This window comes from Humulus lupulus, chromosome 7 (assembly GCF_963169125.1).
Source record: "Humulus lupulus chromosome 7, drHumLupu1.1, whole genome shotgun sequence".
NCBI classification, from domain to species: Eukaryota; Viridiplantae; Streptophyta; class Magnoliopsida; order Rosales; family Cannabaceae; genus Humulus; species Humulus lupulus.
In genome coordinates this window covers 204636589-204651369 of record NC_084799.1, presented here as the reverse complement: position 1 = coordinate 204651369, position 14781 = coordinate 204636589, and the positions used below count along the sequence as shown (strand labels likewise).

General features: G+C 36.8%; 1 protein-coding gene across 1 annotated transcript; it reads right to left on the bottom strand.

Moving 5' to 3' along the window:
- Positions 1–12224: 12224 nt before the first annotated feature.
- On the bottom strand, positions 12225–14078 carry LOC133789179 (toll/interleukin-1 receptor-like protein). Its single transcript, XM_062226937.1, has 2 exons — positions 13503–14078; positions 12225–12557 (listed from the first exon to the last, which is right to left on the bottom strand). The coding sequence occupies exons 1-2, from the start codon at positions 13946–13948 to the stop codon at positions 12329–12331; spliced, it is 675 nt and encodes a 224-aa protein (XP_062082921.1). The 5' UTR covers positions 13949–14078; the 3' UTR covers positions 12225–12328.
- Between the last annotated feature and the right edge of the window lie 703 nt (positions 14079–14781).

Below are 14781 nucleotides of genomic sequence, written 5' to 3'. Positions count from 1 at the left end.
AGATTTTTTCGTCAGTAGCTCATCCCCAGGAGAATGGCCAGGTCGAAGCTGTAAACAAAACTCTCAAAAGTTCGCTAAAGAAAAATTTGGAGGAAGCAAAAGGACGATGGCCCGAAGAATTGCCCCAAGTCCTATGGGGATATAGGACTACAGCTCGAACATCAACAAGACATACCCCGTTCTCTCTGGCATACGGTTGCGAAGCTATGTTGCCTATCGAGGTCGAGATTCCCACAATTCGAACTCAAGCTTATGACCAAAGCTTGAACCACACTCAGCTCAAAGAAACCTTAGACCTGATCGAAGAAAGAAGAAACGAAGCTCAGCTGAGGAACGCTGCCTACCAGCAGCAAGCTACCAGGTACTTCAACAAGAGGGTTCGAGATCGAAAGTTCGGTGTGGGAGATCTGGTGCTAAGGCGTGTATTTTTGGCAACGCGAGATCCAGCAGCTGACGTGCTCGGACCAAATTGGGAAGGACCATACCAGATAGAGTCAGCCATCCGACCCAGTGTCTACAAGCTTGCGAGATTGGATGGGAGCCTAGTACCGCGAGCATGGAATGACGAACACCTAAGACCTTACTATCAATAGTGTAGGAAGGATGTCGCCTGTAACCATGCTTGTCCATTTGTATTGTTTTGCCTACTCTTGGACTTTATTAAATAAAGAATTATTTCGTCTGATATGATTTATTTTTGCAATCTCTCTTAATCTAATAACCTATGGTCACATTCATAGGATATTAAGGGGGCATCATTGGTATATATATAAATACCACCAGCTTGAAAAATAAATTAAAATATACTAAAAACATAAGTGTTTGGATATAACCAAATACGTGGGCTAAGACAATTTGGATAAAACCAAATTATCAAAAACATATAAGTGTATGGATTACAAACCAATCACAACCTTAAAAGGTTTGTAGCAAACCAGCTAAAACTAATCGACGATAAGTTGGAACAACCTACTTCGAGATAAGTCGAGATCGAGGCTGGAGTATCTTATAAAAAATAGTTTCGAACTCATAACCTCGGAGAGATAACCGAGGACGAGAAAAAGTAACTAAACAATAAGATATAACTAAATCGTTTGCATCACACACCATACAAGTACTTTCGGGTTCATGGTTAAAGTAATATCCGACCTTGATGAATAACGAGATCGGAAGCGGATAATTCGAGCAAACTGTGCATGAATGCATTGAGCCTCGAGCCTAAATCCAAACTATGTTTGTACGAATAAACAAACATACGCGATTCTTTAATATAAAATGTACAAAATATTTCAAACCAAGAAATGTAAAGCATAAGTATTAAAAGAAAAGAAAAAGAAATTGTATCAGCCCTACGGGCATAAAATAAAACAATTATAAAAATAAAGGGACACAGCCCCGAGATGAGATTCAAGAAGGAGCAGTCTCCTTAGCCTTCTCAGCACCAGCAGCACTAGACTCCTCAGGACGAATAGCATGACTATCCTTCTGAGCAGCCTCCTTAGCGGCCTCCCGAGCAGCCTCCTCCGCCTCAAGCCGAGCATTCCACTTATCTAGGAGCTTTGCCTCGAGAGGGCCTAGGAAGCTGGTATCGAGGTTGTCGTTATTGGCCCATATTCTGTACATTGCCAGATCAACCGCCTGGTCCTTTTTCTCTTTGTACTCGGCAAGGAGGCGAGCCTTTTCACCCTCAATTATATCAAAAGTGGCGGCCTTGTCTTCTGTTGGTTTTTATTGATCAAATCAGAGATTATGCGCAGCGGAACAACAATCAAATTGTCAGATTAATCCCATAAGATTTCTAGATCTACTTCTTCACACTCATATATACATATTGAATCAAGGACAAGAATAGAAAAATTACCTCAGGTCCTTCCTTCCTGCTATCTTTTCGTATGGCTGAATCCTTGAGATCTCACACCAAGATCTTCCAAAATGTTCTCAGGCACACAAAGAACGAGTGTGGGCTCGCTATACAAATAATAGGCAATAAACTATTTATCAGATGTTCTCAACACATGAGATCTGATAAAGTTTGGACCTAGGTTTTGTGAAGAACAATGACCTTTGTTTATGTCACTGTTCTCTTAAGTGATTTACCTAATTGCTTTTTAGCCTCTGCTTAGATATTTAAACATTTTAAATTTTTTTAAAAAAATAACAGATTAATTTCAGAAAAAAAAAACTATGGACCAGTCAGACGGGGACACGTGGCGTCAAACAGGGGCTGCCGGGCTGGACTGTACGAAACCGTACGGACCCGTCCTTACGGTCGTCCGTACGACGTCCGGCAGTGGCTCGGAGGTCGGCCTCGGAGGTGCGGTGGCTGAAATCTAAATCCCGGGCTCCGTTCTGACTTTTGTGTGATCGGAATTACAATTTTATGGTGTCGAAAATCAAATAAAATTACATAAATCCTATGCCCTTTAGTGGCTTACACAATGATCTAATCATAAACAAATCCTAACCCAAAAACACCATACCATTAACGATTCAACATTCCCACGCATTCAATCACATTAAGCCATCCATTCATTCATCAAAATAAATAAATGCATAAAATTAAACCCACACAGATTCAATACATATATATGTGAAGATGGCTCTGGTACCATTTGTTGGTTTTTATTGATCAAATTAGAGATTATGCGCAGCGGAACTACAATCAAATTGTCAGATTAATCCCATAATATTTCTAGATCTACTTCTTCACACTCATATATATATATATTGAATCAAGGACAAGAATAGAAAAATTACCTCAGGTCTTTTCTTGCTGCTATCTTTTCGTATGGCTAAATTCCTTGAGATCTCACACCAAGATCTTCCAAAATGTTCTCAGGCACACAAAGAACGAGTGTGGGCTCGCTATACAAATAATAGGCAATAACTATTTATCAGATGTTCTCAACACATGAGATCTGATCAAGTTTGGACCTAGGTTTTGTGAAGAACAATGACCTTTGTTTTTGTCACTGTTCTCTTTTCTTTGAGAGAATCCTAGATATTTTTCTATCCCTGAAAAATTACGTTCTGTGAAAACTGATATCCAATATTTAATAATATCCAGTATATTAAAATATTTGTTATTTTAAACAAATTCAAAATAACTGATCAGTTATCAGATTTTTGTTTAAATAATAATATTTTAATCATATTAAAATATCTCATTATTTATTTAATATTTAAATAACTAAAATTGTGGAATCAAGAGACTAAGTCCATCTCTTATGCGTGTAGCACAGTGCCTGTGCACTGTGCCACACGTGTACCACATGCCTGTGCAGGCATGTGATTTTTCCCAATTTTTATTATTATTTAAATACCAAAAATCCCAAAAATAAATTAATTCAAAATTAATTATATTTTTATTAAATCAAATAATTAATTAATCACACATAATTAAACAATAATTATGTTTGATACATAGAAAAATATTTTACTTATCACATAAGTCCTTTTTGCCCATTTTTTGTATTTGCCTTTGACAGTGATTGTTTGAGCCATTTCGGGGACCATGGACCTATAACATTAAGCTCCAATAAATTGAAACTAAATAATTAAACTCTTTAATTATAATAGTTAATTTATTAATTCTGATATTATTCCACTATAAATTCATAATTGCACTCTTTATGTTATAGATATACTTTTACAGAAATCTTTTTCTTAAGTTGTCCATTGATATAACCATCTTACAATAGTTCAACCCTCTAATTAATTAGTTCATAAATTAGAATGGAAGAATTACCATTTAACCTTTCTAATTTACTTCTTATTCCTTAAGTACCATTAATTCACTAGTGAATAATTAATCTATAATCTAATTATAGATTTGAGCTCAAAATCATTCAGTTCCAGAATTAACCCTTAAGGGAACTAATATACGATCCGTTAGGAAAGATTAGATTCCGTATTGTTGATACATGTTCCCAGCCATCCATGATATTAAATCTCCAAAACAAAAGTCATTAGCCTCATTCTTTGAAGAGACCTTAACGAATGAATCAAAAGATTTAATAAACATGAACAGGAGTTCATGAACACTCAGGATTTAGGTTGATCTATAAATGATCATCAGTTATGATATGAATTACAAGTCTTTATTGTTAAATGGTTTTTGGATAAAGACTTTAATTCATATCGGTCCATGTCATATATAATCATATTATATAAAGCACCTTTACCGAGATGTCTTTCCACATCAATAATCCGAATCTAGATTATTTGTATCATTATGATACTCAGTAAACCGAACTTACAACTCCAATTAAAGAATTCCATAACTTTAATTTGTTGTTGTTGACTATTTTTATTCATTCATGTGATCTTAATTCTCTCGTACTAATACAAGATCACATCCTCAATAATGAATATGGAATTTTTCTGATATTTACAAAATTATTCAAACAATAATTTAACAATCTAAATATGACAATAATAATAAACCATCGTATTTATTTATTCACAGAAAAAACAAATGTCTTTACATGCTTTTAGGACACACTCCTAACATCTTCTTCAAGCTTTTTATTAGCCTCTTGGAGCCGAGTGTTCTCCTTCTCAAGCTCCGCGAGCCTAGCATTATGCTTCTCAAGCTCCGCAAGCCTAGCATTCTGCTTCTCAAGCTCGGATGCCTTGGCCTTAAGCTCCTCGGCTCCTTCCTCAAGCTTTGCATTTGCTGCCCTTAGTTCATCACTAAGTTTGAGTTGAAGATCCTTCGCCTCCTGAGCATAGGATTCGCTCGAATGGATCTCGTTGTTCAACTTATAGTTGAGCTGGGCAGAAACAGCAAGAGTCTGGCACAAAAAAAAAAAAATCATCATTAGCACTCGGACCATCTATAAATATAGCTAAAGGCGAAAAAAAAAAAGTTACCGCAGCGGCAAGCTCGATACTCTTCTCGTAGAGGGCGGTGCAGTCTCGGGCGTTGTTCAAAAATTTCCATTGGGGAGCATCAAAACTGCTAAAGCTCTGGCCCACTTGGGACAAGACGTCCGAGCCCAGCGTAGCCCCATGAGATCCACTAGCATTGTCAATTACATACTCCTCAACGTGAGTAGAAACCGACAGCTTGTGGGTTAGAGAAGCAGAAGGCTTTTTAGGAGGTGGACCGAGCGTCGGGTGAACCAATACAGGAGGTTGAGGCTCGGCCATAATGGAGGCACTGACCTGTGAAGTCGGCACCACAGTGGAGCTCGTGACAGGCGGAGCTGGGGGAGGAGGTGTCTTTTCGGTCCCCTTAAGGACCTTGGCAGGCCGGTCAATCTTTCGCGACCCCCTGGGGCGCTTACTCCTCTTGGCACCGCCATTCTCAAGGATATTGTCGAGGTCGGAGTCAATCTCACCTACACAGTCACACCGCAATAGAGTTAACAAAAAAGAAAGGAATATATAAAAAGTAACTCAACATCACACCAGTATGCAAAGTGATAAAAATGGCAAGTGGAGAAAAACCTAACTGGAACTCTTCGTCGAGCTTGAGCTTGGAGACCAAGAAATTCCCCCATCTTCAGAAGAGGCGGGGGGAGTACCTTCCCTATATGTAGACGTCAACCTCGAAAGGTCCCTATAGTCATTGGTTCCGTATTGGACGGCTATTCCGTTCCATACCTCGTTCAGACTATACATGGTATCTTATTGCCCGAGCCAGCTATCGAACCTATGAACCCGTTCATCTACCCAAGTCCACACATAGAAGTGGTTCCTATCATCCTCGCACAACACTAACCTATCAGGTTTGTGTTTTAGTAAGGTGGGGGACCACATTTTCGAGCTTAGGATGACTGTACCTTGATCATCCGAGCCCGAGCTCGAGGCTTCATCGTTGGCCTCATTCCCTAATTGCGGGCTCCTTCGGTGAACTGGAGGTGGGGTGTAATGTCCCAAATTTTCTAATAAGGTTTAGGACCTTGGTTAGGAGGCCGGGAGGGCCATAATTGATTTATTATAGTATTTAATGATTATATGCATGTTTACGTGAATTATACTATTATATGATGGTGAATGCATGCATATGGGCTCATATGTTAATTATGAGGGTAATTTGGTAATTTGGCCACTGTGGGCGTAATTGTATATTTTGGGTGCATGATTGTGATTAATTAATATAGCCACATTATAAGGTGGATTGGTTCGAGCTAATCGACATGAGACGATCATGAGATGTAAGTGTTCGGTCTAGTCATAACGGGTTTAAGTTTGAGGCTCGGGGTGAGACTCGGGGTGAATTTAATGATTAGAGCATTACCGGGAATTAAAGGGTAATGTGATATGATTTATTGGTATTTGGGAATATTGAGAATAGCGGGAATTGGAGAGCGTTAATTATAATTAACAAGATAGGCGAGAAAGGACAGTTTTACCCTCGGAAGCTTTTAGAGGGGTTTATTTGGCCTAAGGGCATTATGGTCTTTTGACCCTAAGGATTTATATCACCCTAAGGATATATATGACTTAAAGGCTGTAGAAAATACATAATAAAAAACAGAGCCCCATCCTCATCTTCTTCTTCTTCTCTCCCGTACATGCTTTCTCCTTTGTTTTTCTTTGAATTTTGAGAGCCTAAATTGAGGAGTTAGGCTAGGTAATCCAAGGTGGGAGTTTGGGGACATGATTCAGCCATTAAAGGGGATTCAAAATCAAGTTTGAGGTAAGTTCCAGCCACTAGTTTCATTGTATACTCTGTTTTGGGTTTAAACTTTCAGCTTGTGATTTATTGGTAGATGATTGGAATTAATGAAAGTTTGATTGATGTTTACTTTGGGTTTTGATATGGGTGAGTTGTTGATAATGTTTAGTGATTGAATTGGGTGTTAGGTTGAGGTTTGGGACAAGTTTGAAGGGTTGGTTTCGAAGAAAACGCAGGGGAGAAAAATCTGACTGTTACTGGTTTGCATAATGTGCCGCGGCCTGTGTGTGGTGTGCCGCGGCCTGAGTGTGTTTCTGGGAGGAATTATGCCTCTGTCAGGGGGTGAGCCGCGGCATGGCTATGGTGAGCCGCGGCCCATCAAAGCAGATTTGGCCAAAAGTGGGTTTTTGGCCTAGGGATGCTAGCTTAAGGCCTTGGGGTTGATCCTAGTACCCGGTTAAGTGGGGATTGATGTCCCGGAGGCTAGATATTGGTTTGGGAACTTATGTTGATCATTTTTATTGATGATACCTTATATTTGGTTATGACTAGGTTACCGCTAAAGGACTAAAAGTTGATCGTTCTCAAGGGTTGTTCTTTTAATCGTTCTAGCTCGACTTTGAGGTAAGAAAACTGCACCCTGTGTAAATGAGACATGCATGGCTATTATGATGCATGTTGGTTGATTATTATGTATGACATGCATGGCTATTATGATGCATGTTGGTTGATTATTGAGTATGACATGCGTGGTTATAATTGATGCATGTCGGTTGATTATTATGTATGACATGCATGGCTATACTTGATGCGTGTTGGTTGGCTATGGAACGTGACATGCATGGCTGTTATTGGTGCATGTTGGATTGTTGGATATATTGCATATGATGCATGAGAAACATGTGATTGGGACATGCCTTATATACTGAGTGTGATATTGTTCAGAGCTTGAGCCTCTGTGTTTATGCATGGCCCTAATAGTGCTAATACCTGTTTAGTAAGCATGCTAAATACCTCGTTTATGGATATGGAATATGTGATATGTGATTGGTGGCATGTCTTACTAGTGAAAGACACTGACTAGTCAGGGACCGACTCTAAAGTCGAGAATCACGCATTGAATGGCTCTATGGCATTAATGCTAGACCGACCCTAAAGTCGAAGAACTTATAAGCGCTTGCCTGGTCTATGACCAGATGTTTATGGCCAAGGTATATGACCCCGGTGACTGTTTGTCACATGGCCAAGGGACGCTGTCCATAGCACGACTCTAGGGTCAGGAGGAAGGTTATGTTGGTGACCATTCACCATGCACCTGTCCTAATCAAACTTATGAAAGGATCACTTGTCAGTTGAGCCCTGGTGACCCTATCGTCACATGGCTAGAAGGAGCGATGCTCATCATTGTGACTTTTGGCTATTGTCACCTATTTGCTTGGACTGATAGTCCTGAATGGTTATTATGATCGTTGTTGATATTATATCATGCTTTATTGTGTTTTCTTGCTGGGCTTCGGCTCACGGGTGCTACGTGGTGCAGGTAAAGGCAAGAGGAAGCTGGACCATCCTTGAGTTGGAGAGCTTAGGTGATGACGTGTACATATGCAGCTGCTCGTCCGCCACGGCCGAGGTTTAAAGTGGAACTAGGGTTGAACCCTGTTTTGCCGCTTAGAACGGCCTGTTGTAAATATTTTCTGTAATAGACTCTGAAATTATATTTTCGGGATCCCAATGTATATATTAAACGTTCTAGTGAAACGTTACATCTTAACCAAAATGTTTAAACCCTAAACCGCTAATCATACTTAGTTACACGATTTGGCCAAATGACTCGATTAGCGAGTTTAACACTGTTTACAAGGCACACCGTAACGGTCCCTGGAGTTTGGGGCGTTACATGGGGGCCTCACCTCTCTTCTCGGGGGAAGGATGCCTGTTGGCAAGGGAACGAGCTCCCAGCGGTCGTATTTTTTGTTAGACCAGTCGAAGGTGGACTGGCCATCTCCCAAGAGCCCGCAAGCTTGAAGTTTACCTTCATGCAAAAGGTATGAGAGTGATCTCCTGCCATAAGGGAGTTGGAGCAGGGTCTTTCTACGCTCCTTCATCTCGTCAGAAGGAGTGGGATGATGATAGTTGGCTGGAAAATAAAATACAACTCAACTAAGTGCAAGCCTATAGACAAAAGTTCGAGCACAGAGATAAAGGAGGTTGGGGTACTTACGGATCCGTCTGAAGGAATAGCATCGTGACGGAGACAGGCCATCCGTCCAGAAGAAGGCCTTCTTAAAATCTGGAGGATGATTGGGAAGATCCTCAAACATCTTTTTCTCCTTCGGGTAGCTCGAAAGGTAATAGAAGCCATCTCCTCCCCGAGCTCGGGAGGGATTGCTTTTCAAACAGAAAAGATACAAGATCTCTTCTGGCGTGGGTCCTTCCCACTTCAGCTCGTTGTATATCGACTTCAGGGCAGATAAAACCCTATACGAATTAGTGTTGAGTTGGAATGGAGCCAACCCAACGAAGTCTGTGAAGTCCTTGAAGAAAGACTTCAAAGACAGTATCGCTCCTGCCTTCATATGTTCCTGGCTCCAAGCCGCATACCTCAGCCTGTTGTCAGGATTTCCATCTCCTGGGGCGCGGCAGCTTCGCTCTTGGGAGGTAGGAGCTCAACACCTTAGCGAGCCTGACAGTCTTATACCATGAAAGTCCAAGATATCGTTTATCTGACCTAGCGAGGTAACCGAGCTTCAGAAGTGCTCGGCCTCGAAAAATTCTCTCCTTGGCTGCGAGGTAGAAGGCTCCCCCATCAGTGAGAATTGAAGCTCTCCCGGGTTGTATGCGATCGTCACCTTTAACCTAGGATCAAGGGGGATCAGTCTGGGCCCTGAACCAGATTCCGGATAAAGCGCCTCTCGAAGGATTCTTCTCTTCTTCTCTATGACCTCGACGATTTGGCAGCGATAATGAGCTCGGATTTCTTCCTGTTCGCGCGCGAGATCGTATTCACGAATCAGACGTTGGTTCCGAGAGAACAGCAGTTCTGGGCTCGGAGTTTTTGGCGAGTACGGGATGGCAAGCAGCGACCCGAAATTTTGTGATCTTGAGAGAATCTCTGGAGAATTCATTCTTGAAGAATTTCCAAAAATCATCTTAAATTCTAATAACAAAGACTTGTGGACTAGGCAGAGTTAACTGCTGAACCACGTAAAAAATCCTACTTGTTTTATTGTATTTTTCTAGCCATAACTATTTATTGTTTTCGTGCTCTATATTCACTGTTGACGAAAAACAACGTCAACAATATATATATACACATATAGATTTCTGTGAATCAAATAAAAACTTTAAAGATTAACAAACATAAATAATTGAATAAATACCTGAGAGGATTGTGTTATCATTAACATGTAATTTGGAGATATGAATTAGAATTCATTGAAAATTGAAATTGAAATAATTTAGAGAGAAGAAGAGAAAAAAAAATTAGAGTAGAGGAAAATATGAGATTAATAGAGAATGTTTAGAATATATATAAATTCACAAAAATATATTTATCTATATTTAAATAATAATATCTTATAAATATTTCATTTAAATTTAAAAAATTACATTTATTATTATTATAATCTATAAAATGAACAAAAAATTAGATTAAAGGAGAAAATAGAAAGAATAACTTGAAGAGATTTTAGAGTGCCACATAATCTTCTTGAAGCTCTTCTTTATATATATATATAAATAAATATAAATATAGATTCTCGTGAATCAAATAAAAACTTTAATGATTAATAAACATTAATAATTGAATAAATACTTAAACTTTAAAGATTATCAAACATTAATAATTGAATAAATACCCGAGAGGATTGTGTTATCATTAACATGTAAATCAATCAAATTTGGAGATATGAATTAGAATTCATTGAAAATTGAAATTGAAAGAATTTAAAGAGAAGAAGAGAAAAAATAATAATAAAGTCGTGGAAAATATGAGATTAACAGAGAATGTTTAGAATATATATAGATTAACAATAATATATTTATCTATATTTAAATAATAATATCTTATAAATATCTCATTTAAATTTTAAAAATTACATTTATTATTATTATAATCTATAAAATAAATATCTCAAGGTGAGGATCTTCGGAAAAAATCTGAAAAAAGCTCTTGTTAAGAGAAAAAAGCGAGTTATATTGCTATTAACCATCATTTTTGTATCTTCTTCTAAGGTCTGTGAAACTCAAGAACCCTAGTTCTTTGATCACGCCTTTGAAGTTCTTAATTAATAATAGCACTAAGTGGACGTAGGTCATTACCAATCTTTGGGGCCGAACCACTATAAATCTTTGGTGTCTTCTTTTTTCCATTAGATCTTAATTATCACGTTATTTTCTTTCAAGTATTTGACTCCGTGTCAGTTGGCCAAAACGAGGGTCAACAGAGCTCAAAATCATTCAGTTCCAGAATTAACCCTTAGGGGAACTAATATACGATCCGTTAGGAAAGATTAGATTTCGTATTGTTGATACATGATCCCGGCCATCCATGATATTAAATCTCCAAAACAAAAGTCATTAGCACCATTCTATGAAGAGACCTTAACAAATGAATCAAAAGATTTAATAAGCATAAACAGGAGTTCATGAACACTCATGATTTAGGTTGATCTATAAATGATCATCAATTATGATATGAATTACAAGTCTTTATTATTAAATGGTTTTTGGATAAAGACTTATATTCATATCGGTCATTGTCATATATAATCATATTATATAAAACACATTTACCGAGATGTCTTACCACATCAATAATCTAAATCTAGATTATTTGTATCAACATGATACTCAGTAAACCGCACTTACAACCCCAATTAAAAAATTCCATAACTTCAGTTTGTTGTTGTTGACTATTTTTATTCATTCATGTGATCTTAATTCTCTCGTACTAATACAAGATCACATTCTCAATAATGAATATATAATTTTTCTGATATTTATAAAATTATTTAAACAATAATTTAATAATCTAAATATAACAATAATGGACCATTGTATTTATTTATTCATTGAAATGATAAATATCTTTTACATGCTTTTAGGACATACTCCTAACAGTACCCTAGTTTTAGCTCGAGTTCATTCGCTCAGCTCGAGTACATCTGACAAATAAATATACCGGGAAATAACCAAGGTAAGGATTTCTGCTTATTATCCATGTGGACAGCTCGAAGGCTTCTTGTGAAGCGCGAGCTCAGAACATCGAAGCAGCTGTCCAAACATGAGCTGAGAGGAGATATTCAGCTCGCGGTAGTTCTAGTATATTGCATACCCGCAAATCCCCGGAGACTCAAGCCCCCTTTATATGTATATTTATGACTAAGCTATCATAATTAATATTACAGATATTTGGAGTACATTTACTTTGTGATCAAATCATATCCCCATATAATTGAGAATATTTATATTAAATGTAATAAATACATCTTCTATATGACAAGCTTCCCTTGAAGCACATAAATGTTTGCCTCCAGCCACACGTATATAGGAGAAATTAATCAAATAAATGGCATTAACTACTAAGAAAATAATGTAAAGAATTCATGAAAAGTGGAGCCTTTAATTTATAATACATCCACAATCCACATCCACATCCACGTCCACATCAGTATTTTATTTATATTATTATTAATAATATTATATTAGAGAATACAAGTGGAGGCAAAAGGTCTTGAAAAAAAAACAACAACAAAAAAAGTGTGTAGGGCCACGTAGAGCGGACACATAGTAAGAGTTGAGTCTAGTGGAGTTTATTCCGAAAATATCCCGGTAGATGTTGTTGAAGTTGAACGATGCAGTAGTAGAATTACTCATCAATTTACTTGAAACTGCGGCCGCAATCTTCCCTATCAACTCTGCTTCATCTCTTCATCATCACAACACAAATAAATAAATAATTTCAACAACATTATTTTTAAACCAAACACATAATTTCACTACTATAATCTGGACATCAATCACCATCTAGAGAGATTAGTTTTCTTTAAACAGACTTAACACATATTCATAACTTGATTTACACAAAACCGATTGATTAACACATATTCATAAACTTAACACATATTCATGTCAAAGAAAAACATGAAAAGTCGATTGTGCGAGAATCTACCTATACATAATAAGTCAGTTAAATATAAACCGACCTTCTGTAATTGTAGATGTCATTGTAGGTCGATTGTGCGAGAATCTACCTATACATAATAAGTCAGTTAAATATAAACCGACCTCCTGTAATTGTAGATGTCATTGTAGGTCGGTACATCAAACACCCAATAATTGTTAAAACTCCAAAACATTATTTATAACACTACCCTAATTAAGCCACTACAATTATAAAACTAACTATATTAATTAAGCACAATTATATTGCCCCAATTTAGTGTGTATATGTAATATACCTTCCATTTACAACTCTAATTAACTATTACAAATATATATATATATATAAAACAAACAAACAAAAATTTTATCACTGTTAATTTAACTATATATATCATTTTGAGTACTGCTGTACTAACCACATTAATATACACATCTAATACGTACTGTCACACCATCTATAAACCTCAATTATCTAAGAGAACGTGTTGTTATTAGTGAATCTAATATGAGATTATACTTATTTAAATTTAATAAGTATTAGATTAGATTATATTTAAATCTTAGGAGTTATCGTTAATCATCACTAATATAGTGGGCAGATTAAAGTCCCAAATATGAACACTGCAAGCATGCACAATAAGTTTGTTTTAAATATATATATATATATATATATATATTTGAGAATATGACAAGTAATTAATATACGTACCCATCTTGAAAGTCAAATCCAGGTATATGAGCGAGTTGAGTTAAAGCATTTCTCCAGCTTTGAATTTGAGAATCTCCATCGTGCTTAGCCAGCGCCTCACCAAAACCTCCACACTGATTTTCTACATCAAATCGATCGACATGATAAAATATTGGGATCACAATTTGACCATTTCGTTCCTTGCAGTCAAGAATCTTGACGAGCTCAGCCAAGCACCAAGTCGAAGAAGCATAGTTGGGTGAGATTATGACGATCGAACATCTGGAATCCTCGATGGCTTGAATCAATTGCGGCGATATGTATTCTCCACTCCTGATTTGTTCGTCGTCGGTGAACGTCGCGACTCCATTTTCGGCCAAATAAGCTTTCAGATGGCTCAGAAAGTTGTTGCGAGTATCTTCCCCTCTGAAGCTCAAGAAGACCTCATGATTTCTTGACGATGCCATACCTTCAAATAAACTTTTTGGATGCGAAGAACTCTTGAACGGAGGAATCTGAATTGTAAAGCAGAGGAGTAGAGAAGAGAGAAAGTTTTAGGGTTTCTCAAACTGGCTCTGTTTCGTCAACGGAGAACCACACTGAACAGGTGAAATAATTTATTACATATAATAATAATAATAAAAATAAATGATATTTAATTTATTTAAGATGAGAAGTGCATATAAATGCTAGACATTTTTCACAAAAATTGTGCTCAACCATCACAAAAATCAAATTTGTGTAATTTTAACAGTGTATAATTTTCTCACTTCAACCATAATACAATATATATATATTTTGTGTTTTCGGTACGTGAATAGTTTTCGGTGGGATTTTTTTTATAACTGTATTTATTGTAGTTAATTAGAACTTTCGGTAAATTTTCGGAAAATTCCGAATAATTTACAGTGCTGAAAACTAAGTTAAAAAAAGTTGTTGCACTCGTGATTAATTTTTTTTATGCGAGTGGAAAACAATATGTTTGAACCTAGTTTTCGTTATTATAAATTATTCAGAATTTCCTGAAAATTTGTAGAATGCTCTAAATAACTACAATATGCACGTTCACAACTACAATAACATACAGTTCTATATGTTAGTTTAATTTTTGGGCTGGTTGTATATTTATTTTGATTATTTGGGTTTTATTTGAGAAATTGAGGAAAAATAATTTATAAAAGTTAAAAATTATTTTCCTGGTCTTATATGAGTCTTTGCTTATTATTTAGGGTATTGGAAAGTTGGTTGTTAAATTTTGTTGTCATATGATAATCTTTATAAATTATTGAATCTTTTATGT